This window comes from Lissotriton vulgaris, chromosome 7 (genome assembly GCF_964263255.1).
Source record: "Lissotriton vulgaris chromosome 7, aLisVul1.2, whole genome shotgun sequence".
Classification (NCBI taxonomy): Eukaryota; Metazoa; Chordata; class Amphibia; order Caudata; family Salamandridae; genus Lissotriton; species Lissotriton vulgaris.
In genome coordinates, this window is record NC_141695.1 from 1,040,343,031 (window position 1) to 1,040,369,586 (window position 26,556).

The following is a 26,556-nucleotide window of genomic DNA, read 5'->3' on the forward strand; positions in this document are numbered from 1 at the left end:
CTTTTAATACAAGATGATTGCTTCAGAGAGGTTTCTAAGCGAGCGGTGAGGGGTTAGCATGGTGACGGCATGTCAATGGGGCTGGGCAGGCACTAGTTAGGAGAAACATTTGAGGGGGGGATTTAAACCTGTATACTGTTAAGATCAGATGTGCCCACATAACTTCAGAATATTTTCAGTTTCAAGAGACAATTTTAGACAGAGGGCGTTTGAGATACTCGAATGTGCATATTTGTACCTTATTGTTCGGCACCTTGTGGATACAGGCCTTAGGCATCTGATTCAGTGGTAGAAGAAAAACTAAGTATGGTAGCGTGAGCAGCAATTTATGAATTTGCCATTGAGCTTTCAATTCCAAGCTTCCTTGATCTGTTCGCCATGTAGGAATTTCTAGGCCTCAGAGATGAATGTGGTCAGAATACTGAAATATGGATATAAAACATATGGCAGAGTTTCAGGCTCTTTGTAGTTTGGTTATCCTTTTGACAGTGATCGTCTTATAGTTGTTGCAATTGTTAAGACTAAGCACAAACAGTGTAAGGACAAGCACATTTCTGAGTGCAAGCAGTACCTGTGGGCCGATCTCCACACAATAGTTGGAGAGCAGAAGACACACTTTGCTAAGAGGTTGACTTGGAGGTGGAATCAGAGTTTGACTCACATGCAGCAAGGCACCATTTATTCTTTGCTGTACTGTGAATTACAAAAGAACTATGGGCAACTGAAAAGAACTGAAGTGATATCAACAGTGCTGATGATTAAACGTTGCTTTCTGAAGAACTGTGGAGTGTCAAATTATCTTCCATCTAGTTCTGAATGAGTGCCAGATAGGCCATGGCTTGTTGAGACTTGTGAGTGCCTTTTTATAGATGCATGTAAAGCATACTTGATGTTGATGTGTACAAGCATTCATGAAGACAAACTCATTCTCGCTAGCCTTAAGGCTCTTGTAAATGGCTGAGTGGCGTCCAGCGTAGGTATAACTACCTGACAACACAATTACGTACAATCAAGTATTTTGTTTTATTGGTGAAGATCAAACCATTGTTGTAGAAGAAGTAGTTCTAGTGGCTCCAGCTAGAGATCAAACATGGTTATGATTATTGAGCCTTGAGGGATATAGCATTAGACAGGAAGAGGTGTGGAGATTGATCTGTTTATGTGACAAAAATGCCTTCTACCAGAAAGGAAGGACGTAAACTTGTCAGAACGAGGTCTCAATATATGAGGTGAGCGTACCATGTGCATGCGACTGCTGCTTGATGTGCTTGGGATGTCAAAGATCAACAGCCATTTAATTTCGAATCAACTAAAAAGGTTTATAAGAACTATCAAAGTATAGGCACTCTACCTGCACCACTGCGGCGAGTACTCATGTCTGCCACATAGGTCCATTCATTTGCCTCTGGATTATATTCTTCCACTGTACTAAGGCACTGACGTGAAGCTCCATCATATCCACCAACAGCATACAATTTACCTGGAAAGAAATCAACATTTTGAAAATATGAGTAAATATCAGAATAGGGCATCATTCAAAAACAGTTGAATATTTTCACTTCAGTACTTCTGTTAATGAGAAAGTGACATTTGGTTAACAGTATTTCTTCATAGTTTTGTAAGTTATATAAAATATATTTTCACAGCTGTGTCACAGCTCACATGCACTCCTGCTGCAGAGAACGTTTCCAGCACAACGTTTGAAGAAGGCTTTATGATTTTCACTGCCAAAAGGCCATTTCAGTCTGCATTGATTAAATGTGACCTGGTGTTTTGTCCTTGCTGGAATACTCAAAGACTAACTTTTGATTTTTCATTTTGCTCTCCTGTTCAACCACGATGAAAGGTGGGAGCTGATTTAGTTTCACTGCATTATAATTCTTGTTTCCTTAATACGCAGCCAGCATTTAAAACAAATGGCTGGTTTAAGTGAGGGTATGTCATGCGGAAGCACTAAAAATGGTGACTTAACCCTGCTGATTAAGCAGGGCATTTACGAGTAGCTGTGTATTTGGCGTAAACCACTAGCAGCCTTGCATCTATAAGCTCAAGTGCCTAAGCCAGACAGACAGAAGGAGCCCAACACACGAGGAGACAAGGCAAAAAGTAAGAAGAGTGCTGGAACAAAAGAGCAGCTGCTTGTGCTCTCCCAAAATTGACTGGATGGCCCCCTCCCCACAAAAATCAAGAGCATTAATCTTGAGGCTTGTAGCATGCCCCTACTGCACCGCCTCCTGAGGCACATTACTAGCTACAAGAAGCCAGAGGGGTCTCAAATGTTTTGGAATTTTTGTGGATGACTAGTCCCGCTTTTCAAAATCTACAGAAGAAGTCCAAAAAGTGTGACCCTAGGAATGATTGACAACAAACAATAGGAGATAAAAGGCCACGAGGTACTTGAGGTTTGGGTGGCATCTGCCCTTTCTCCAACTCTGAATTTTTGTACCCTGTTTTTGCTGGATGAAACTTCCCATACATTCAGCTGTTTATTTGAAGCCCCTTCTGATAAGAAGCAACTGGGGACTGTGTGGGCTAATATATGCTGACTCTGTAAACCAGGTTAATACTTTGCCTGCAATAGGATATCTCCCTTTCTTCCAAGAATCTAAATACATTATTTGTACTCTCTACACTTTAGACTCCAAACACTGACATCACATTCTCTATCCATTGTATACTACATTATTCAACCATCTAATACGATGATATCCTTTCTTCCCTGCCCTGCAACCCTTTCACAGCATCCGGGTTTCCTTCACTAAACCTTCAATCAGACTCGGCATGGTTCCTTTGTATTTTCATGGAACTCCTCTGTGACTTGCAATATCCTTAATATGCACACACTTGGAACTTTATATTTCACTATATCCTCAAGTCACTCACTACATATAGACCCATTCTACATGGAGAGGGAGGCACAGGCTCTTGTGATGGGGAGAGGCACATACAGCCGGCCATGTCCATCTGAATGCCAAGCAGAGGCTCTGCAATCATGTGAGATGCACACAGATCCTCTACTGTCACCATGAGATGTTTAGACACCCTCTGCTGATAGAAAGAGGCTACTCTAGTCCAGCTTTTAAACTCGCTTTCATGCTACCCTGAGGAGCCTCTGCCACAAAACAAAACGCATTATGCAAAAAGTCCGGCTGGTACAATGCATGCAGTTATGCTTGGTAAGGGAGGTACTAGACTATTAAGCACACACCACTGTGACGTCTCATGGATATCTCTGCTACTGAAAGTACACAGATACAGTTTATCGTTCCACTAGCAAAAAGCCTGTCTTATTGCAACAGCAAAACAAAAAAAATGGGTAGTCCCCATCAGAGAGAATTTGCTGTGAAATACTAAAGCAGCACAGAAATGAGCGCAGCGGGGACCAGTGCGCAAGAGCAATTTGCTTTGCTTTTATTAGACACATTCCCCTGGTTGAGTTTTAGAAAGTTGCTATAGCAACATTAAAATAAACCTTCTGTAGAGCCCTTGTGCGGTTTGAGTTAACAGTATTAATAATAGATTTGGAGACCAGTCTTTACATATGAAGTGGTATCATTCTAGCTTAGTCTCATCGTCCCTTGTGGGGATGGATCTTGGCTTGACTCTGTGGCTGGCAAATGCACAAGTTAAATCGGAGACCACAGGCCTGGGAAGCTCTGATCGACTTCTTGATGGATACTGTCCAATTGCAAGTGTGCACTGCAACTAACAACATGTCTATGGGCCCTGACCAGGACATTCTTATTACTGTCCATTCAGGTCCAGGCACGGTCATTGATTGAGCTGCAGCAGTGCTATGCCCTCCAGAGTGCGGATGGGTATTATCGCTGTTGGTGCAGATTTCCGCTGGATCGTCCAGTTGTTTCGGTCCTTAACATGGCCATGTAGCAGACTATTAAATGTCTTATGTCCCTCATATGGTATTAGCAATGGTGTCCAATGTAGTATTCTCAATTGTCTTTAATATTATATAGCTCTGTACAGTATTTCTAACTCCCAAAAGAAAAATTACCTTAGAATTGTTAATATTTTTATACATTTGCGGTATTTCCCATTGAAATAGGTCTTGGAGGTGGGAGTAATTTGGATGCTGGAGAGGCCTGTCGGAATGCTGTTCCTACATGTTGTTGCCGCCCCTGGTATAATGCATACTCTTTCCTGTTGATTAGAGTTAGTTTAGTCTCAGTGTTGTAGCTACTCGGAGCAATGCTGGCATATGAAAAGATTAAATGTTTATTTTCGTTGAGGCAAGCAGTGTATGGAAAAACATAATAGCCTGTTTAGGGGCCAACTATGAGTTTTGTGAAGTTGTACCTGCGAAGATTTCTTGTGGTAATACAACCTCAGATGATTAAGTGTTTTGCTGGGTGTGGACAGGATATCTGCTCACATATACCCGCTACAAGCAGTTCATGTGTGCGAGTGAAAAAATTACCCAGAAACTGGAAAAAATGTAATAACCAGCTGGATAATTCCATGGCCTGAATGTTATTCCCCCATCTGGGCCTTAAAAGTATAATCGCCCAGCACAGGGTAGGAATACCAAGTGCTAACTTTAATAACACACCTAGAATGACCATGCTGCCTGTACCGGGTACGTCGTAATTGTCCCCTATGGAGCATAGATGCGTTATTTCGGATTTTCAATAGCGTCCTATTTACTGGAAAAACACCTCTCAATATATAACTAGATGTAGGTAGCCTAATACCGGTCAGTAACGGCCGAAATTACAGACCGGTATTAGGCTTTTCAGATGTAGGAGGCCAAATTGAAGGATTCAGTAATTTACCAAATCGGTAATTTAAGGAATCGGTAAATTACTGAATTCTTAAGATACCGATTTGGCAATTTACCGAATCCCTAATGTAGGGAGCCCTCAAGTGAGTGCATTTCTCATTTAAGGATTAGCTATTTACCACCAACTACAAGTTGGTGGTAAATATCGAAAACCGTTAAAAAAGCAATTTTAGGCTTTTTTAACAGTGCTATGTGGCAGACATACATGCACTCAGGGCATGCATGTGTGCCACATGTGCACCCATGCACTATTCAGGGGTGCAACAGGGTGTCAATGTGACACCCTGCCACCCTTGTAAGTATTCCCCTTATTACGGATTCGGTATTTACCAAATCGGTAATTCCTAATTATTCCTATGGACCTCCAGGCCCATATGAATGAATGGGAATTACCGAATCGGTAAATATCGAATTGGTATTTACCGAATTTTACCGATTCGATAAAATTTACTGAATCAATACCTACATACCATTTACCGATTCTGAAATACCGAATCGGTAAAATTTGGTATATTAGAATCGGTAAATTTGGATTACCTACATATGGCCCTAGGTCTCTTCACACTTTGCTTCCATGGAACTGACCCAAAACAATACTCGGGGCTTAATGGCCTGGTTGGATACCAACAAATATCTAAACAGACACACACCCATGTGTTATATTCCATGCAACACCCAAATGTTGTGGTCTGTTCATTCCTATGTTCCCTCCTTTGGCCACATCAGCATTCCTATTGGATGTATATAAAGTTGGGAGCATTACATTTAGTATAGTTTGCTGTGCACAGTGTGATTGTGTCCTGTTCTTTCCCGAACAAAGCGAAACAAAAGGGGATGATTGACGGAGCGTTTGAGCTAATCAAACACTCACCCCCCGTCAACTGATCTGGGTTTAATCCCTCACCATTCTTTTGCTCACTCAGCCACCCCAGTTCAGACATGGCCATATGCAAATCAGTCTGACCCTGTGCCTCATGGGAACAGTCCAGCCCGAACTGCCAAGCCATGTCTTCCCTGGGTGTTTTGCTGTTCACCCTATGTGGGAAGGGTATGCCCAGACGTGGGTCCCGTGCTCACTAAGCCACTGGAGTCAAGCTATCCTGGCTGAAGACGGCTGATAGCCAGAAACGGGTCCTAGGATGCTTGATTCCGGTCCAGGGAACACATGGCTTGGCAGTTCGGGCTGGACTGTTCCCATGAGGCACAGGGTCAAGACTGATTTGCATATGGCCATGTCTGAACTGGGGTGGCTTGGTGAGCAAAATAACGATGGATTAAACCCAGATCTGTGACTGGGGTGAATGTTTTGCCATTGTGCAACATTCCGTCCATCATCTTATGTGTTTTCATGTTCTTTCCCAGCATGAATTCGATCCTACACACTGCTCTGCGACTTTAAATGCTAGATGCATCTAAACTATCAAACTTCTGGCTGCTGGTTAGCAGTTTTCTTCTTTTACCCGCAGCCACTGTTTGCTCTTAATGACAGTTACTATAACCATGCAAACAATTAAAATCCTTAGGGGTGAAATACATATTGCAGAGAGAGTATTTTTAATATGTCAAACTATTTAGCATCATGGATGAGCAAGTGGGCCAGTGGGTCAAATTCTTCAATGGAGGAAGATGAACAGGATTGAGGGATTCAGACTGGGCTAGCTGCTGCGGACTCATGATGTCCGACCGGATTCTACTCTATTTTTGATAATAGTTTATACTTATATTTCAGTTTTCCTCAGAGCAGGTTTGTGTTGCACTTTAAAATCAAAATACTTAAAATAGCCTGGCTGCTGAGGGAGACACCATAAAAACCACACAGATTTTAAAAGGATCGGGAGAAAATATAAACTGCCTCATATCCTTTTACCTTCTACAACGCCAACCCCAACGCTGCTTCTTCTTGTGTTCATCGGAGCTACAAAAAACCATTCATTGGTTTTGTAACTGTAGGTCTCCACTGACGCCAGCCCTGTTTTAGGAAAAAATAAGGTCTCCAGTTATAAAAAGTGTGGAAGGCGGTATCAGAAAATCTAACATTGTCACACCAAGATAAATGTGTTACAAGTCTCTTTCCACGTAACAGAAAGAGATAAATAAAAGAGCTTGGCATAGCCTACAAGTCTAGTTTTGGGCACAAACATTTAGCTTCGCCAATGTTTGTTAATCTTTTGCCACAATTCCATTTTGACACACTGTAAAACTGTACAAGGGCGCAACTTTTTGTATGTAAGTGCACACTGTGCAAGGGCAGAATGCATCACTTACAACGTGGCAAGCAAATGGGGAATGTGCCCCATGCTAGGGTGGGCAGAACATAAATGTGAATGACACAGTAACAGACCAGTGGAGGAACAGATATAGCTCTCCATGTTTTCCGCAGACTGCCAAGAAGCACCCGATTGGAGGCATTGCTTGGCTTCGCCGTGGCCCACTGTCCTTGTTACTGTATCACCAATCCTTCAACTCAATCCAGAAAGGAAGGGCCAGGACACTGCCAGAGTGAAAAGTGCTTCAGTTTATTAATTTACAATATGGATTGGAAAGTTTTCCGGGCAATATAGTACAAAAGTAATTGCTAAGATAAAAAAAAAAATATATATATATATATATATATATATAACGCGTTTCGGCGACTTGCCTTGATCACGTGATCAAGGAAAGTCGCCGAAACGCGTTGTGTGAATAAACTGAAGACCTAAGTTTACTCCTGGATTGTTGTGTGGTTCCTGAGAGCGTACTAGATACTGTTATCTGTTTGGAATACTAAAAGTTCCGGTTGCTTCGCCGGAGTATGTATATAATATCAAAACTGTTTTTCTGTTGTTGCTTGCTTTATGTGTGTGTGTAGAATGCTGGGTCTGGGTCTGAATGTAGTGTATGGTAGGCAGTGATTTTAATGTGTGTAGGAGAGATGAATTGTTGAATAGGGGGCTCTCTGATGTTTTCTGAATACAGACTCAATATTTTCTTTAATGTGAAAGACAGGTTTGTGTCACAGTACATTGAAGGAATTGTTAAAATGTACTTGTAGAACTGCTTTATGAGATGTGTATACTGAGAATTATTATTATGACAGAATATAAGAAAAATAAATAAACATGGTCTATAAAAAGATTTTGCATATGTAGCGCAATCTTATTTGGGGCTTTAGAGAAGAAATACAGGTCAAGTGGGATTGCGTTCTATATCATTTTATGAAACACTGCCAATGATTAAATGTAATGGTTAAAATGCAATGATTAAAATGTAATGATTGCATTTAATCATTGAAATAAAACAGTGTTTAATTTTTTTAATCTTTTTCTTAATAATTGCCGCATTTATCTAAGCTCAGCGGAAGCCCAAGCCACAAAAAAGATTTTGTTTTTTTAACGGAGTTAAACTCTGCCTTACTTTAATTACATTTATTCTTTGAAATAAAGCAGCGTTTCATGTTTTTGAAAATAAAAAGTGAGGGCAGGCAACTTCCCTAAAAAAAGCCCAAATAGCCCAGCAGTAATGGGCTACTAAAGTCCAACAGTAATGGGCTACTAAATGAAGATTTTACCGGCGTGGCACAAGCTACTCATGGGTCTCGGTGAGCTGCCGGTAACTCTTGATCAACCGGTTGGAAACCCCTACATTTATGTGTAATTTCTGCGTGATGAACACATTGCTTAAATTACTTAACTGGGGGACCGTGTAATAAATGCTGCATTTTTTACGTTCACACACATTATTTATATTTCACCTTACATTTTTTACGTAAATAGATATTTCTTTCATCTTACATGCAACTTCATCCACACATTTTTTAAATACTGACATAATCGGTGAAATTAAGAGAATTCTCTGCATTATATTTACAAAGTTCATTTGGGTACAAGTTAGGTTGTCAGATAAGTGAATCGGGTACATTCCAGAACATTACAATTACCCACCAAATTACTTTTATGTGGACTTAAACGAAATTCACATTGCATTTCCTTGCTTGTCTAACCTCGGCAACTTTTCAAAAAAACAAGTCTGACATTATGTGCAAGCAATGTAAACAAGCCATGCATATATTGCAGACTTACATACTTGCAAACATAATGTTTGTCTTCTGGTGCAACTTATGTAAGCTTACATTTTGGCTTCGTCTGTGTCTACGACAGAAAAAGCATGTTCATTTTTATTTTGTTTGGAAACACAACCTTTAAAAGATGCATTGAGTAAAGTTATTGGTTTTACAAAAGATTAAAGGCAATTTCCTTGCATATTACTGAAATGTTTGAGGAGTGTATGACTAAAACTGTGGAGTATGTTCAACTTCCTTCTGAACAGGAGAGAAAGCTGAACACAAGATGTTCTTGTTAGGTGAAGCATTGTTAAACCACATGAATTATTTTGATAACAAAGCGCACGAAAATTGTAAATGAATATCCGCCGGTTTAACTACAGATAGATGAGGTTCCTTTCTTAGGAGCGACACCTGTCTGTAATTATAACTCATGCACGTGCCTGAATTATATTTAGTAATACCTGTACTTCCATCAAATCCGCCAACAGCGTAGAGAAGGTCGTTTAACACAGCAGCCCCCAGCGTGCTCCGCCGTTCCTGCATGCTGGCGATTGACGTCCATTGGTCCTTCACGCCGTCGTAGACGTCCACCGTGCGCACTCTTAAGGAGCCGTTAAAACCACCAACCGCATAAACCTTGCCCAGCATGTACACGACACCTGTAAAAACAAAAAAGAGAGACTCAGGTCTCGGTAACACAGGAGAAAATGAATTCCATGTAAAATCCTCCAGTAAAACCTGACATTTAATACACACCTTTAAAGGCGATTGCGGATTTTATTGCAGTAAAAATGTTAAAATGCATCAAAATATATAACGTAATGTAAATACTCATAGTACTTCATTTTATAAATAAAACGGCCAAACCAAATAGATGGAAGTCTAAGAGCACCTGCAGAGGGAACCATATGAAGATCAAACACTGCCCATGAAGTGGTTATCTAAGGCCATGCATCTCTGGGCTTCATATCTAGGACAGACAACTGCACTTTCAGACTGATCCACAGCTTTAAAAATATTTCACTTCAAGGATATTCTAAAAAATATATATATTTTATTCTAATATTGCGACAACTCTCTTCATTCTTACATGTACATACCTGCCAAGTTGATATTTAATTTCAACTTATATTGTATTTTAAAATCCATTTTAAAGTATCTGACTTTACTTTTCTTTTATTGACTCATGGTCCTTAAGTATTCTTGGAACACAACATTCAAGATCAAGCACTGGCCAAGCCAGTAAGACTGGTCTTTGCAAGGTTGTACAATGTGTTATATTCTTCTTATTTCAATCATAAGCCACATAAATAAAAAGAAAAACAACATGAAACCATGTTGCAGCCTGAACGTGGTAGACATATGCTTGTAATGAAATGTTTTAAAAAAGTATAAACACACATAGATGACAAAAAAAATTAAATAGCTTAAGAAAGTAAATACAAAACCAAATGCACTGGCCTACCAGCCAAGGCACAGATGTGCAAGTGTGACCAGGCAAAATACAAACACAGTGCAATGGCTGGAATGGGCTAAAAAAATTACATACATTCCAACACACCTGGATGTTCCTGATTTTTAATGCCAAAAAAATGCTTTATTTTAGCTTTCCCCTGTAAGATATTGCCGTCATTTTAATGCAAGTCAATGGGGAAAAAATCCACCAAATTGTTATTATTCAAAATCACTCTTGCTTTTAAATGTTGACTTGTGAATCACAATTGAACAGACCAGTGGATGAAGAGGGCTGACCCATATCCCTTCGGTATTTGCATATTATTATGTATTTTTTTAATATGATGTTTTTTTAATGACATTAGGATTTTTCAGTACATTAGTCTGATGAGACAGTTAAGCCAGCCCTAAAAAGAATCTTGAAACAGCAGGCTCAGCAGGTACCCTGTTTAGCAAGACTGTTTAAGTATGTCCTGGCCGTACTTTTATGCCAATGTATATACTTTAATAGACTTTCCATTTATGCTACTGCTATTTAGACATTTAGTCTTTCTGATGTTAAGGTGTTGTAGACTATATCTATATTTTCATATTATATTTGTGTTAAGTTTCTTTTATTTACTAATAAAATAAAATGTTATAATCCTCAAACATATACACATATAACTATTGACAGTATAATTAGAGCTATATTTACGATACTTCCAAAGTTAATAATGGTTTACCACTACACGAGTACAGTAGTCAGATATAACTATGGAGTGTTACCAGATGCTAAATTACAATTTATGCAGCACCATGGTCTATTGTGAGGGCGTCTGAAAACTAGTGATGAAATGTTTACAGCACTGGTCATTGTCATTGTTTTTAACTAATAATTTAATTAACAATGTACAATTTTAAAAATCTTATAGGTAATGGTGTACTTTTCTAAAACGTCAGTTTCCAAAAATATTCTGTAAATCCATAGTTCACTGTTTTTTAATTAACATGTACTACTTTGTGTAAACTTGTCGGTCTGCGGTGTATGTTTTCAGTCCAATAGGATTCTTTGCTGTCTTAATCTGCAAAATTTAAAACCCAGTGCCTTTGACAGACCAGTTAGGATGTGTGGTAGGAGGTCTATGTCTGCCAAATAGATTGAAGAAAAAGTGCTTTGCTTACTGGACACATTACTAGTCTCCAATATTTTCCCTACCGGGCATTTACAAATAGGGTAAACGTGGTCACGCCCAATAGAATAGGTGTAGTCAATGTAAAAACACTGTGAATACGGATACCTGCTCTGCATCTCCTTGATGGAAGTTCTGCAATTTGTTCCCACCGATCTTCTTTAAAATCGTAACACTCCACACTCCGAATGGCTTTAGGCGCTTGTCCACCCACTACAATCATTACCTTAAAATGAGAAATAATTAACGTAATAAACTATACACCAAAGACGTACAACATGGAACTTTCATAACAAAAGTTATCAACATTAAGTATTAACATATTTGGAATACACAAATGAGTGTGTCTCTATTATGAGTATAAATGTATTATAAAATACAAAATTACTTCAAGGTGCAAACTAAAGAAAATACAAATGGATAGATAATTTTCTAATTGTACTCCACTTAAGATATTATTCCGTGTTAGCTCGCAACAGTAGGGTCAAGTTCTCCACAATCAAATTACTTGTCAGAAAAGATGGAGAGCAATGCACATAATACAGGTTTATGGGTCACCACTCTGCTGCACCCACCGTTTCTACTACACCCTACCCAACCTGCCTCCACTGAGACCTATCCTACCTGCACCACAGTGTTACTGATTATTCAAAGTGGTCTCCCATGATACACAAATCACCTAGCCTATTTAGACAAGCAGTTTATTGGGTGGCATTTACATTTTTTGTCTTGGTTTTGACTTTTTCTGTAGTTACATCTACTAGGCTTAGGGACCATGAAGAGGAAGGCCTAACTTACCAGGGAGAAGCAGCCGGAATAGTAAAGTAACTGTTGGAGATCCTAAAGCCAAATTCCATATTGTCCCAAACATATGAAATAGAACCATAGGGAAAAAACTCTACAGAATGTACTAAGCTTACAAATGGGCCTAATAAAGCCATTCTTAATGGAGAATGTATTTCACTTACCAACAACAGGAAACATATTCACCATTTCTTCATGGGTGCAGAAATGTTATGTTTCTTGCACATCGAACAACAAGCACTTCTGTACCAGTAAAAACAATATTTTGTACAGCCTCAAGGTCCTATATTCATTAATTTTAGAAACAGTTAACCTTGCATGAGTGAGCTTCATGCATGCAAATGTTTAAAAGATCAGGTCATTTAGTGATCAAACCACGAGAGGGGAAATAACCTAATTTTTCACATTCTCTTAGATCACATAGATACGAGTACTGTAAGCGAATATTAAGCATTTGCCTCAAATGTGATCAAACATTTTATTGGAGAATGAAATCTTACAAGGTTAAGAGAGAAGAATCGTGCACTTGTAATCTCTTTGAAGTGATTAAGTCAGAAAGAACTGCATTTGCAATATAATAGGTCTCGCATTTACGTGAGTTTCATAAATGCGACACCTATTGCATTATAAATGCTAGTTTGTAAAAACGCCAATGCAGAGCTTTAAGTTTAATATCGGCTGCGCTCCTTTCTTTAGACGTGCAGAGTCTAAGGAAAGGGGCATGGCCGCCATTAAAGTGAAAGCGCGGTATGGGGCACTTGTACAAAAAAAACATTTGTTTGCCCCGCAGTAGATGAGGCTCTTGAGATAGAGTGGGAGGCGGGGTCTGATTGGTAAGGCGGGCACTCTGACAATGGCTGAGGGGCCCGTATCAGACTTCCAGCTATGGGCTGCTTTTTTGGGCAGCATGTTGTCCGATCTGGGCGATGTCAGTGTTGTTTGGATACCGTCAGCCGCCCAGTGGGTGCCTGAGTGGTCTTTCTGGAGGCAGGTGGCCCTCCATTACCTCCCTTTTATCAACTGACAGAGGTGTCACTCACATTCTCTCGCTGGGCCGGCCCATTTATGTATGCAAATGGGGGTGGGGTCGCACACTACTCACACACCGGCGTTGTCGCCCCTAAGGACTCTGGTCAATGTAGGAAAGTGTTCGCGATGCATCATCTTTCGATCTTCTGCTATCTTCGCTGTCTTCGCCATCCCTGGACATGTGTTTCGGGGTATTACCCCTCATCAGCAGGGATAGGCAGTGTTCTGGGGTTGCCGATGGCTGCCAATATCTGCCAGGTATAGTACCACTCCGGCGCGTAGGTGCGGGATCCCAGGCTCGTCAGCCCGCTGCTCAAGGGAGCTTTAAAGTTACAAATGGGGGTGGGGTCGCACACTACTCACACACCGGCGGTGTCGCAGTGTGCGACCAATTGGATTGCATTTATGTATGCAGATTGAGCTGGGGCAGGGGGCCTGAGCAGAAGTGGCTCACTTGTTTTCAGGTGTGTTTCACCAGTGTTAACTAATCCGTGCTTTTTTTTATATCTCAATGTAGTTAAGGAAACATGCCTCTGAGAGAAACACCCCTCCCCTCTACTTTTCATAAAACTTCATCGAAGCAGGTTTTTGTGACAAGGCAATCCGAAAATGTGGGCCACTTTTTACTGCGTGGGTAGGCCGATTTTGGATCCCAAACCCACCCTGGTGGGATTTAGAGAAAAGTCTCCTTTCACCTACGTTGCTAAAAAATACTGCAAACGGCATTGGGAAGTGGAGAAGGAGCGCACGCCTGGCCTCGGGCAGAGAGATGTCAGATTCTTAGCAGCCTAGGAGCTTCTACAGAGATTTCTATGGATGGACAGCACTAACCCACATCCCACTCAGCCCACCAACGAGCACAGGTCATGTGCCCCGCAGAGGAGGCTTGAAGGAGATGCACGTGACATGAGTCACATGCCAGCTAAGTAAAAAAAATGTTTCAAGTGTGTTCTTTTTTGCCTTTTTTTCTATTAGACTATCTAAGGTTAATTAGCGAAGTGAGCTCAGGGAGGCGATTGCATTTCCAGCGCACATGGTTGCTCCCAGTGCTAAAAAAACACATTCACAGTCCCTAAACCAACGGGGTTCATAAAACACTACTGCCTGGCAGTGTGGGTCCACGAGGGGGCAGTCCTAAGACACCGCACCCTTTGCATAGCTCTGTAGCGGCGGCAGCAGCTGCACATGTATTGTATTGTAATTGCATTTATATAGTGCTTACTACCCCATACGAGGCGTCAAAGCGCTTTTTCGGCGAGTAGCACGCTACTCTGGGACCCATAGAGGATTAGTGTTCAATTAGTATAGTGAAACATGCAAGTACATTTTAAGTGGTGGATAGGTTAGTCAGTTATTTGGATTTGGAATGGTAGGAGAAGGATAGAGGAGGAAAAAGGTTTGTATTTATATAGCGCTTGTTGACGCACGCTATTCAGGAAGCCTATAAAGGATTAGTTGTGAATTAATATGGTGAAATATGAAGTAATTTCAGTGGTGGATATTAGTTAGTTATTTGAAATGTGAGAAGGATAGTGGAGGGATAAAAGGGGAAGAAAAATTTGCATTCAAATAGCACTTGTTACCCCTGATGGGTGTTCAAGTGCTTTTCTGGCGGGATAGAAGAGGGAAAGAGGTTTGTATTTATATAGCGCTTCCTACCCCTGATGGGGTTTTGAAGCACAGGTAGCACACTACTCTGGAACCCATCAGGCTTAGTGTTGAATTAGTATGGTAAAACATGAAAGTAATTTTAGTGGTGGATATGTTAGTCAGTTATTTGGATTGAGAAGGGTTGAGGAGGGGTAGAAAAGGGAAAAGGTTTGCATTTATATTGCGCTTGTAACCCTGATGGGGTGTTGAGACGCTTTATTGGCGAGTAGTACACTACTCTGGAACCAAATAAAGGATTAGAGGTGAATTAGTATAGTTGAATATGGAATTTGAGAAGTGAACATGTTAGTCTGTTAATTTTGATTGAAAAGGATAGTGGAGGGATAAAAGAGTGAAGGATTTAAAAACATTTTTTTAAGGTCTTAGCAATAGGAGGAGGCTTTTGGATGAGTAAAAAGGAGTTCTGGAGGGGAGGCTTCAGAGGGAAGAGTTTAGAAAGGTTTGGTTTAGGGGATCAGTATATTAAAAAGAGGTTTCAGATGATGCAAGGCTGGGTAGAGTAGGAGAGAGTCTAGAAAGGGTTATTTTGGGGATCATAGTAGTGGTATGGGGCGATAAAAAAATGTATCCATGAATATATGATGGTAAGCATATAAACACCATGATGTGGGTTGGCTATTATGTTTTGAACCAGACTGTTCTGAGGTGGGCAGATGTTAAACTTGCTTAACATATATTAAGGTGTTTCTATTGTAATGCAGAAGTTTGAACAAAAAACAAACAATATGTGTATTTACTTTCAATGAATACAGTCAGGCTGATTACGTTTCCTATCTGGATTCATGATGGACTATATAGGTCACATTATATTTACTTTATGTAAAGGCCTCTATTAGTACACAACAGGCATCAATAGATCCTGCAGCATTCTACACTTCCGTCTTATAAACTGGACTGAGTGCTGATGTGCACAAAACCTCATTTTAAGATAAGGGACAGGTATGGGGAAGAGGGTCTAGGAAGGCACTAGCGTTATCTGTTTAACTGTCATGAGCAGGAACATTTGGATTTCTGTTTCACTAAAAGACTTGGAAAGGCGACAATGTGTGTCTACAGTGTAATACATTACGATCAAATGACTAATATGGCACTAGTGAATGATACAGTTGCACTCTGGGTGACTGGCACTGGAGATCATAGGTTTTTATGTTTTTATTTTGTTTTTTTGTACCGTCACAGTGTGGGATGTTACCTTTTCGCAAATCCCTTTAGTAAACAAACTGAAACTGTAGATTTCACAACCTACTCAACTCTATGCATGTGACTCTTCTCCCCTGCATAAACTATTCCATTAGTTCCCTTTTTACTGAGAGTTCACCTCATAATTCCCTGCAACGTACATGTTTCTGCTGTCGTGTCAGATAGAGGAGACTACATTTGCTGATTGCCTATCATCTGCGATTGCTCGTCAGCTTTTCTCAAGTCTGCCTTATATGTTAATCTGCTGATTATAAGGCACTGAGCGACCTTTCAAATAATCTGTCCTAACTGTCTATTTCATAAATTAGTTTAGCATGCATGAACACTAGGTTGTCTTCCTGCATGATCAGAATATAAATGGGCCATGTTCATTACACACACATACAAGTAAGATATGGATGCATCTCCTTGTTAATTTACTCATACGAGTGATCATACGACACAATTTTTGCTTCCATAACTTTAAACTGGAACAAAGATTTGCAGAAGTTTACTATTTGTCCCTCAAAACCTTCTACCACAACAATCTTCACTAAAATCAAAATCTTCTCTGGGGGGGGGGTATTCATGGCACATGTTCAAAGGGGCCTAGCTTCAAAGGGGGGGGGGGGGGTTACACCCCTCTAATAGATGTATTATTTAATTGAAAAAAATCACCAGGGATTTACACACACACAGGCACACCATATATGTTATGAAGGTCTTTAATCATGGCTATTTTACAAGCTACTGCATTTTAAGTCCCCCACACATTCCACACTCCTTTCTCTTTCCACTGGCCCTTACGTCCCCCTCATGCACTGCTTCCCATATAATGACAGGGGGGGGGGGCACTGCGAAGGTCTCTAGAGCTCTCTGGGTTAAAATATCCGCAGACCAGTTACAAAGGCAAAATCTTACTCTCAAGATGTGCCTTTCCCAAAATAAAGATACATCGCTACGCTTCTGTTAATGGTATTGAAGTGAGTGTTTGTGAAATGGGAATATATATAAGGTTTTACAGCAAATGAAAGCTTAAAAGGTCATTTAGAGCACATCACCATTGGTCAAACAGGATAACATGATATTTGCACCTCTTTTTCCATTAGTACTCACAAGGACCAGAGTAGGAAATTCCACTGCCCTGTGGTTAATTTGAGCGAGGGGTTTCCAGTGCTCAGCACCAGCCCTTGTAAATACAGCTGTAATGACAGTCGGCCACACGGTGGCGCAGTTTGTGTGATTTAGAGAGGAGCACAACAGCAGTTGTTTATTTTTTGTGTTAAACCTTTATTTATGTTTCAGTTAAACCAATAGGGCAGCTCTTACAATAACAGTCCAAATACACACTGAGCAGCGAAGGGAAAATGTGGCCTAACTGCTAAGGCGGTCGACCTCGGAGCTGGGGAACCGGGTTCGAGTCTCGGCAGGGACACTCAACATTCTGTGATTCTGGGCAAATCACTTAATCTCCCCATGCCTAACTAAAAACAATTGAATGTGTCTTTCTGTAAAGTAACCGGTGCTCATGTGAAGCGCTTTAATACCTTCGGGTCTAATTTGCGCTATATAAAATTCAACAAAAATACAAAAAACAATGCGAACAACAACTACTAATACACAGGGTTTGATCATCCAGTGGCATTACAGTGGAATATCAATGCCCGGTGCCCGGAGGGCAAAAGAGACCTAAATGTCAGTAATGTCGCTCTCCCCACTTGAGGGTGAGTTGTCTGGGGCTACCAACCTTGCCGCCAGGGCCCTCCATGTGACCTGGTCATCCCCAGCTTATCACCCCTCCTGCTATGCTTCATGTGGAGTTCCTCCTCAACAATAGTTGTTTATTAATTCAATACACATTAAAAGTGATGATTACCTGCTGCCCAAACCATGCTTATACATTTGGAGGCCTGGATTGTCACACTTGTTGGATTGTAATTTTAGTAGTTGTGTTGGTACTGTTACCGGCAGCGCTGGTAGGAGCAAGGGTAATAGAAGTTGCAGTGGCCTCCTGACGGACCCCTGGCACTTTTTATCCCCACAAATTAAGCGCTGCCACTTTCTCTGAGTTTTGCACAGGCTCATGTTGTATCTGGTGGTAATAAGACTTCAGTGAATGCTCTCACAGGGAGGGTGAAATAAAAAAAACGTTGGTCAAATTCAAATGTGAATATGTCAACCTATTTTTCCCGAACTCCCTTATACTCAAGGGTAAGCACTGCCTGGCAAACCGGACACAGAAGGGAATATCAAAGAGGTCAGAGCTAATGCTTTGCCATACGTAAGAATGAAGCTGCCCTGCAAGTCCTAAGCCGTAAGCGGTGTCATAGGAAATATGAGATTGGCATTGTTTGTACCGTGGCCTCTATGGTACACTTGGCTTATTTCGAGAAAAGTGTTTGCATAAGTTTCTGCCTACGCTCATATCAAGTTTATTTTTATTTATTTTGCAGAACTCCATAGAGATCCACATAAAACTTTATCTGAAGTACATAAACTCACAGGAAAAAAAATATTATAATCAAATGTGCAGATTTGTACCCTGAAGTCAATCAATCAATTAGGAGTTTGTAAAGTGTGGATACTTACTCGTGAGGGTCTCAAGGCACTGAGGGGGGACGGGGCGGGGGACGGGGCAGGGGACGGGTATTGCTGATCTATCTAGGTGAGGAGGTTCAGTCGAAGAGCCAGGTCTTCAGGTCCTCCTGAACTGGGACAACAACGTGGATTGCATGAGGCGGAGGGGCAGGGTGTTTCAGGTCTCGGCGGTGAGGTAGGAGAAGGATCTTCCTCTGGTTCAAGTCTTGTGGATCCGTGGGAAGGAGGCCTGGGTGAGTTGGGAGGAGGGGAGTTGTCTGGTAGGTGTGTGGAAAGCGAGGCAGTGGTTCAGATAGTCTGGTCCTGCGTCGTGGAGCTCCTTGTAGGCACGTGTGAAGAGCTTGAAGGTGATTCTCTACTTGATAGGGAGCCAGCGGAGTTGTTGGAGGTGTTGTGTCAAGTGGCTACGGCAAGGGATGTCAAGGACCAGTCCGGCTGCAGCATTTTGGACGTTCTGTAATTTGCTGAGCTGTTTCTGGCGGACGCCGGCGTAGAGTGTGTTGCCGTAGTCCATTCTACTGGTGATGAGTACGTGGGTGACTGTCTTTCTGGATTCTGTGGGGAGCCATCTGAATAGCTTTCAAAGCAGGCAGAGCATGTGGAAGCAGGATGAGGATACTGCGTCGATTTGGCAGTTCATAGAGAGCGAGGATTCCGGTATGATGCCAAGGTTGCGTGAGTGGTCCATAGGGGTGTGAGGCGTTCAAAGTGCGGCAGGCTACCATGAGTCGTCCCAGCCTGAGGGAGTGTGCCCCAGGATGAGTACTTCGGTTTTGTCAGAGTTGAGCTTGAAGTATGTTAAACCCACAACAGCATAACATCAAAAGATCATATTAAAAGAATCCAGGATTTATAATACATATTAGGGAGTTTCATTGTACACAACAGAATATTACACCTAAAAGTACATAAAGTGACTTTAGTGCCTCTAGTGCAAAATATACAAAAGACTATGTGCGAAATAGGCCTCATCTATTAGCAACAACAAGGAGGGAGTGCAAAACAGATGGAAGAGCAGGGTTCCAAGCTTGGATATTGCTTCAATACTCTGTTTCATTCAAACCAGAAAATCATTAATACAACTTTAAAAAGCACTTAAAAAATGTAAAAATTGTATCAAAAACATTTCATTCGGTGGTACATAAAGAGACTGTAAAACAGTTGAGGTAGAGAGAATGGACAATTACAAACATATAGGCCTCAGCCAATTCTGACGATCTAATGCAAGAGCAGGGCAGACAAAAAGGATATGTTTAAGATCTTGGGGTCCATTTTGGCACAAATTAGACCGCTAAGGAGCCATACCGTTTAGCCGAAAGAGGATTTAGTGGGAGCATACCCTGCCTCAAGAGAATCCAAAAATGTCTCAATCCATGAGAGAAATTCCAGTAAATATAAGGCTGTGCTTTATGTACCAGACAGGAGTCTATTACATTTTGACTGCCCCTTTTTGTAATACAAGCATCCCTGTCCAGGCCAAAGCTTAAGGAGAATGTAGATTATTTTAAGCAATTTTTTTGTTTCTGCGTTGTTAAGGTGAGAACCAAAAAAGGGTCTAGTTGCAACATATCTACAGCAACAGCAGACTTTCTATGCATTGAAGAATTCGCTTTTTAACCAGCCAATATTTCTTTCTTTATACAGGACCTCAACGAGCCTTCACTAGGCACACGACCAAGAAGTACCAGCCCTGCAAGACCCTGGACAAAGGCACTTTTCAAACCAAATTCTAGCCATAAAGCCACCACAGGAAGAGCTGTGTTAACTAAAGCTAGGCTTCTGAGGACTCAGCCTTCCATTGTATTTAAAACCCCCATTTGTAATGTCAATCATTTGTAATCCATATAACAAAGAAGCAGGGGCTTTGGTTCATTAGCTCTCTAAGAAGAGTGAAAAAAATGTCTTCTCCCAGAAGCCCTATAAAATGCACCCGAACATTTAGCTTGAGACTGTGCTTTGGTCACATTATTTTCAATAAAGGCTTTTACACATAAATTTCCACAAATAATCTTCCCCGGGAAAGTATACGATTTCACAGTTTCTAGCTTTTGGGCACCCAGATACCATGTAAAGTTTCTATATTTTGGCTTCATCCTCCTGTGAAAGCACATGACTTTACTTTTAGTTGTGTTAGTCTTCAAATAGTACATATCAGCGAATTGTTGCAGTGTCTCCACAAGACTATTTAACCCTTTGGGGTAAGATCGAGAATTACTATGTCGTCTACATATATTAAGCAAACAATAGACTTCCCCCAATTAACGAAGCAATACCCTCACTTCGGGCCGAATGATCAGGTAGGTCGGAGATGTATAGGGAAAAAAGAAGTGGGGCAAGGAGGTCCCTTGCTTAACCCGTTTAAAGTTGGGATGGCTTGAGACAGACCCCTATCACCACCCATGAGAACTCTACACCAGGGAGGGATTTTTCTGGTTTCATAACAACTTTTAAGGCAAAGGGTCTTACTCCAAAGGGGAACATTTAGTTTTATCACAGAAATAGAAATTTCGCCTAGCTCTATAACAGTCGAGGTGTGTATACCTCGGACTGAAAATTCAATCTCTTTTTCTGAAGGGGGAACCATATAGATGGATATCCCCTTTTGCAGAAGGTAGATTGTCCACTCCCTCGCTTGCTGTGTATAGGCCTCTAAAGAAATTAACCTATCTTGATTACGCTATAGCTGAGGGAAAAGATCTAGCTCTTGCTCCACAACCCTCCACGTCCAGAAGGACCTAGACTGGCCTTTTACTGCTGCTTCCCTTAGTTTAATTACTGCTGCTTCCTTTAGTTTATTGCAAAGCCTATCCCACCTCCTCTCTCTTCAAGCAAGACTTCAGTCGACTCCTACTTTTTTAATAACACCATAGTTTTACTTTCAGGGTCATAACACAAATATTGTTCCTTAACTAGGGCATTTAGTTACCTATCTAAAATTAGAAGAGGGCAGGCAATCACCTTAAGCTTACACATTGTTTTTTTCCCTGATTAACATCTTTTACTAACTGCTGCATAATATATATTAAAACCCATTTTGTTTCCCATCCAACCATCAAGATTATCAAGGATAGCCTCTAATTTGCTTTTTAAGCCCGACATCATCCTATGGTCCAAGTGTGTCCTCCCTGTTTTTTGTCAGACCTGGAAGTGGATCCATCAAACTTCCGTGGGCTAACAGGAGTCATATTTAAACTCCGGGAAATAATTAACAGACTATGTTCACTGAGTAGGGGATCTGTGACTTAAGTCACCCAACAAAAAGAACGAGGTTCATCCCACCACCATATAATCAAGAATTGTCGCTCTCCCTGGTGCTTTATTAGTATAAGCTGCTTGGGAATCGAATGGTAATCTTACATTACCTATGATGCAATAACCTTTTTTAGTTGAGCATATAGTACTTTCCACTCTCTTAATAACTTATCTTTGGAGGAAAGAGAGCTTGATGAATCTGAAAAGCTTCCTCTTTTTCAACTTCACTTCATTGTTCTGAAGCACAGTTGGATATTTTGTAATTTATGTCCTCTACCAAAATTACGTGTGAAGGATGATCCTTATTAGAGGCTTCTTTAATATAGGAAAAGACCTTGCATAAGGGCACATCATAAATGGCCTATGGGGCTCATATCGCATAATGGCTTTTTGCTCAATGGATTGTTTTTTATTTGAAGCATGTGCTACAGCTTGCTTTGTTGCTTTTTACACTTGGTTTGCCAGGCTTAGCCCGAGGAGAGAGCAAGAGCAAGCTTGCTCAATCGGTGTCTTGAACAATGTTATTTTTCTATTGTTCGTCTGCTTTTTGTGCAGCCTGTGATATTAATGTTACAGAAAACTATTATCTCCTTTTTTAGCAGTATTACTTCTTCTTTGTGCACATATATTCCTTCATTTTTAGGCACCTCTGAGTCCTTTATGAATTATGTATTAGAAGGAATTTTAATGCGTATGTTTTATTGCTATTAAGATGATCTTACTGAACTTCAATGGCATGTATTTGAAATTGGCAACATTAAAAAAAATGTATGCACGATTTTTGTCTTTGATATTTCCTCAATACCACAAACACTATGAAAAAGATGAGCGACAGTGGATGGTATAAGATTATATTCTTATATTCTGGTAATCCCCTTTCAGTGAGGATTGTCTTCCTTGTAGCAATGTAGGTATAGTTAGGACCTATTTTCCATAGGAAACCCGCAACATTCTATTTGGAATAACTTTGGCGCCGGTTGACAAATCTTCGTGAAATTTTCAAACTTGGTGGGGCCAGGAAGTGTTGGCAGTCATTTTGTGCCTAGGTAGAAGCGAGGCTGAAGAAGTCAGTGGAACAAGTATGCAAAACGTATAAAGGGGGCAGGGTAGAAATACCCTGATCCTCTAGACCTGTTTAGGGGTCCCAGAAGGACTCCCTGCCCCCCCCCCCCCAATGTATTTTTTTTTTAAACGCATAGTGTGCGCAGATCCTGCTGAAAAAAAATAAACAAATAATAGATCGGAGCTTCTTTTATAATTAGCCCAGGGGGGGCAAAATTATTACATGTAAAGGGGGCCCTGAGGGCCCTCCCAGCCTCGGGGACCGCCACCCTTCACGCTATAAAAGAAATTGTTGGGAGGGGCTCAAAAGTAAGCATGGGCTGAAAATGCGTTCCGCTCGCGGAATTTGCGGATTTTCCGCGATTTCGCGATACGTGAATCTCGCGAAATCGCGGTAAAATCTGCGAATCAGCGGGGACGAATTTTCAGCCAAGCACTTACAGGGTTACAGCAGCAGGTGCAAAAGTTAAAGCTAATTTTTTGTAACCTTTTACGAAAGGGTTACAAAGAAATTAACTTCAACTTGGGCACCTGCTGCTGTAAGCCTGTAAGTGCTTCCTGGCGCCTCGTTGCCTACATGCAACTATTCTCTGACCCTGCTCTGACCCTTGAAGCAGGGTCAGAGAATAGTTACAAGTAGGCAATGAGGCGCCTGTCACAAAAATTAAACCTCAACAGGAAGCACTGACAAATATAAAAACAAGAATTTGCAATGCAATAGGTCACGCATAAGGAAAGTTTGAGCAATTGGTCTTGTAAATGACAACTTTCTTTATTTATGTGTTGGTTTTGAAAATAGCTAAATGAATAGCTTTGTCATTTACAATGCCAATAGTTATAACTTTCGCAAATGTGACACCTATAGCATTTGTAATGCAACATGTTTTGTATTTACGTGACTTAGATGTATTGATATTACAAATTACAATGGCTTTTAATTTTTTTAAATAATTAATACTTAAATAAGTGATTTTAATTTATAATGGCAATAGCTTAAACTTTTATAAATAACTTTTGTGAAGATTATGTTCAGTGTATTTTATTGTGACGAAAACAGAAGTGAAATATTAACATCTTTTTGTGACATTTGTAATAAAGCTTGAAACATTGAGAGAACATATTGGAACCAGTTGTTGAATGGTTGCGCAGATTGATGCTGGGGTGGCGCTGAGTGGTGCTGTGGTGATGCTGAGTGGTGCTGTGGTGGTGCGGAGTGATAATGTGGTGGTGCTGCTGTGGTGGCGCTGAGTGGTGCTGTGGTAGTGCTGAGTGGTGCTGTGGTGGTGCTGAGTGATGCTGTGGTGGTGCTGAGTGATGCTGTGGTGGTGCTGAGTGATGCTGTGGTGGCGCTGAGTGATGCTGTAGTGGCGCTGAGCGATGCTGTAGTGGCGCTGAGCGATGCTGTGGTGGCGCTGAGCGATGCTGTGGTGGCGCTGAGTGATGCTGTGGTGGCGCTGAGTGGTCCTGTGGTGGTACTGAGTGGTCCTGTGGTGGTGCTGAGTGGTGCTGTGGTGGTGCTGAGTGATGCTGTGGTGGTGCTGAGTGATGCTGTGGTGGTGCTGAGTGATAATGTGGTGGTGCTGAGTGATGCTGGGGTAGCGCTGAGTGATGATGTGGTGATGCAGAGGGCAGAAAGGCACAAAAAACAAGTCTAACAGGGGGCAGAAAGGCACAAGAACGAGTCTAACAGATGGCAGAAGGGCACAAAAAACGAGTCTAACAGGGGGCAGAATGAATCCCGCCCTGCGTGTTTGTCCACGAAGATGCCACCATTTTGTGCAATACCTCTACTCAACTGGAGTACTTTCTACTGTCTAATCAGTAAGTGCTCCCTCGTTGGCTAAATGTATAGGGGCAGATTTACAATAACTGGGGCATCCTCAGGGATGCGCCAGTTATTGTGCCCCGCAGCTCCGCCACCCATGGTCCGCCGCATGTACAATGCGGCGCACCATGTGGCAAAAACGGCACAGATGCGTCAAGCATCTGTGCCGTAAAAGCAGCGCATTGCTGGAGCTGCGTCCCAAGCGCAATGCAGCTCCAGCAATGCTCTGGAGGCCCTATCTCCCCAATGCTGCGTCAAGCCTTGCGCCTGCTTCAAGCAGGCGCAGGGTTTTGACGCAGCATTGGCCTAAAAGTGACTGAGTGAAATCTTGTAGATTTCACTCAGCCACTTTTAGGAGGCGTTCCTGCGCAGGAACGCCCTCCCCTGCGCCGGAACGCCTCCTGATGGCGCAGGGCTTTACAACGTGATGCATCTCTCAGATGCGTCACGTTGTTAATACCCAGCACCATGGCACATCTTTTGTGCTGCCGCTGCGTCACAAAAGTGACGCAACTGCGGCGCAAAAGAGTCGCAAGTGGCTTGTAAATCTGCCCCATAGTGCTTTTACTACACTGTAGCTGTGTAAAGGGCCCGAAGATGTGTCTCCAGTGACCATGTGTGCATGTGCCTGTGTTACAGGCACACATGGTCACTGGAGACACGTCTTCTGGCCCTTTACGCAGCTGCAGTGTAATAAAAACACTATACATTTACCCAATGAGGGAGAACTTACTGGATTAGCCAGTAGAAAGTACTCCAGGGCAAATCGCAAAAAAATCTGCGATTTAGCGGGAAAATTTGCGAATTCGCTGATTTTTTTTGCGATTTTGCGGGGAAATCCGCGAATTCGCGGAACGCGAATTTGCAAATTTTGCCCATGCTTACACAAAAGCCCATCCCAGTATAATTTGTGGGGGGGGGGGGGCTCAACGGCCCCCCCAGGGCTTTATGTATTGTGGGAGGGGGGCTGCGTGTCCCCCCTTCTGGAGCCCTCGAGGGCCCTGGGGACCGCCACCCCCCCAGGGCCGGCTCCTGCACTGTCCTGGGGGGCCCACCCACGGGACACTGCTGTTTCCTAAGAGAGGGCGGGAGTCTCCCGCCCTTCCATAGCAAACATGGTTTGGATTTGGAAAGAGAAATCCAAACCATATTGCTTTTCCACACGGAGAGCTGCATGTTAGCAGCTCCCCATGTAGAAAAGCAATGCCGGCTCCTGTAGGATGCGGGGAGCCGGCTGGGACCGTGGGGGCTTTGGGCCTCCCCCCAAGGTCCCCAAAGTTATTTATAAGCCCCGGGTGATGGGGTCCCCGGGGATAATAGTAATTAGTGATAGGGCCTATTATTTTTTTTACAGTAAAATTAGGAATCGCGCACCCAGCGTGGCGCTCAGTGCGGCCCCCTGGTGTGCATGCGTTGGATGCACGATTCATAATCTGTAGGGTGCGCGACTCCAACGCGCTTGGTGCACGACCTTTAAGCGTTTGGTGCACGACTGCGACGCGTTGGGTGCGCGACTCCAAGCAAAAAAATAAAATAAAAATAATTCAGATATACATCAAGTTTATGTGTACTTTAGGTACATACCTAATTGGGTCACCTTTGTGAGCCCCTGTATAGTGTACCATAGGTACCCAGGGCAAAGGTGCATCCAAGGCCTACCAGGGGCTGC

General features: G+C 41.9%; 1 protein-coding gene across 2 annotated transcripts in view; it reads right to left on the reverse strand.

The window, feature by feature from the left end:
- Nucleotides 1-26,556, reverse strand: part of LOC147702891 (kelch-like protein 3) — a 530,880-nt gene that overhangs the window by 53,824 nt on the left and 450,500 nt on the right. For both annotated transcript variants that reach the window (XM_086931483.1, XM_086931484.1), the window contains exons 9-12: nucleotides 11,576-11,693; nucleotides 9,302-9,499; nucleotides 6,666-6,767; nucleotides 1,352-1,480 (exon numbers count right to left, since the gene is read on the reverse strand). In XM_086931483.1, the coding sequence (XP_086787609.1) occupies nucleotides 1,352-1,480; nucleotides 6,666-6,767; nucleotides 9,302-9,499; nucleotides 11,576-11,693 (547 nt within the window). The remainder of the gene's footprint in view (nucleotides 1-1,351; nucleotides 1,481-6,665; nucleotides 6,768-9,301; nucleotides 9,500-11,575; nucleotides 11,694-26,556) is intronic.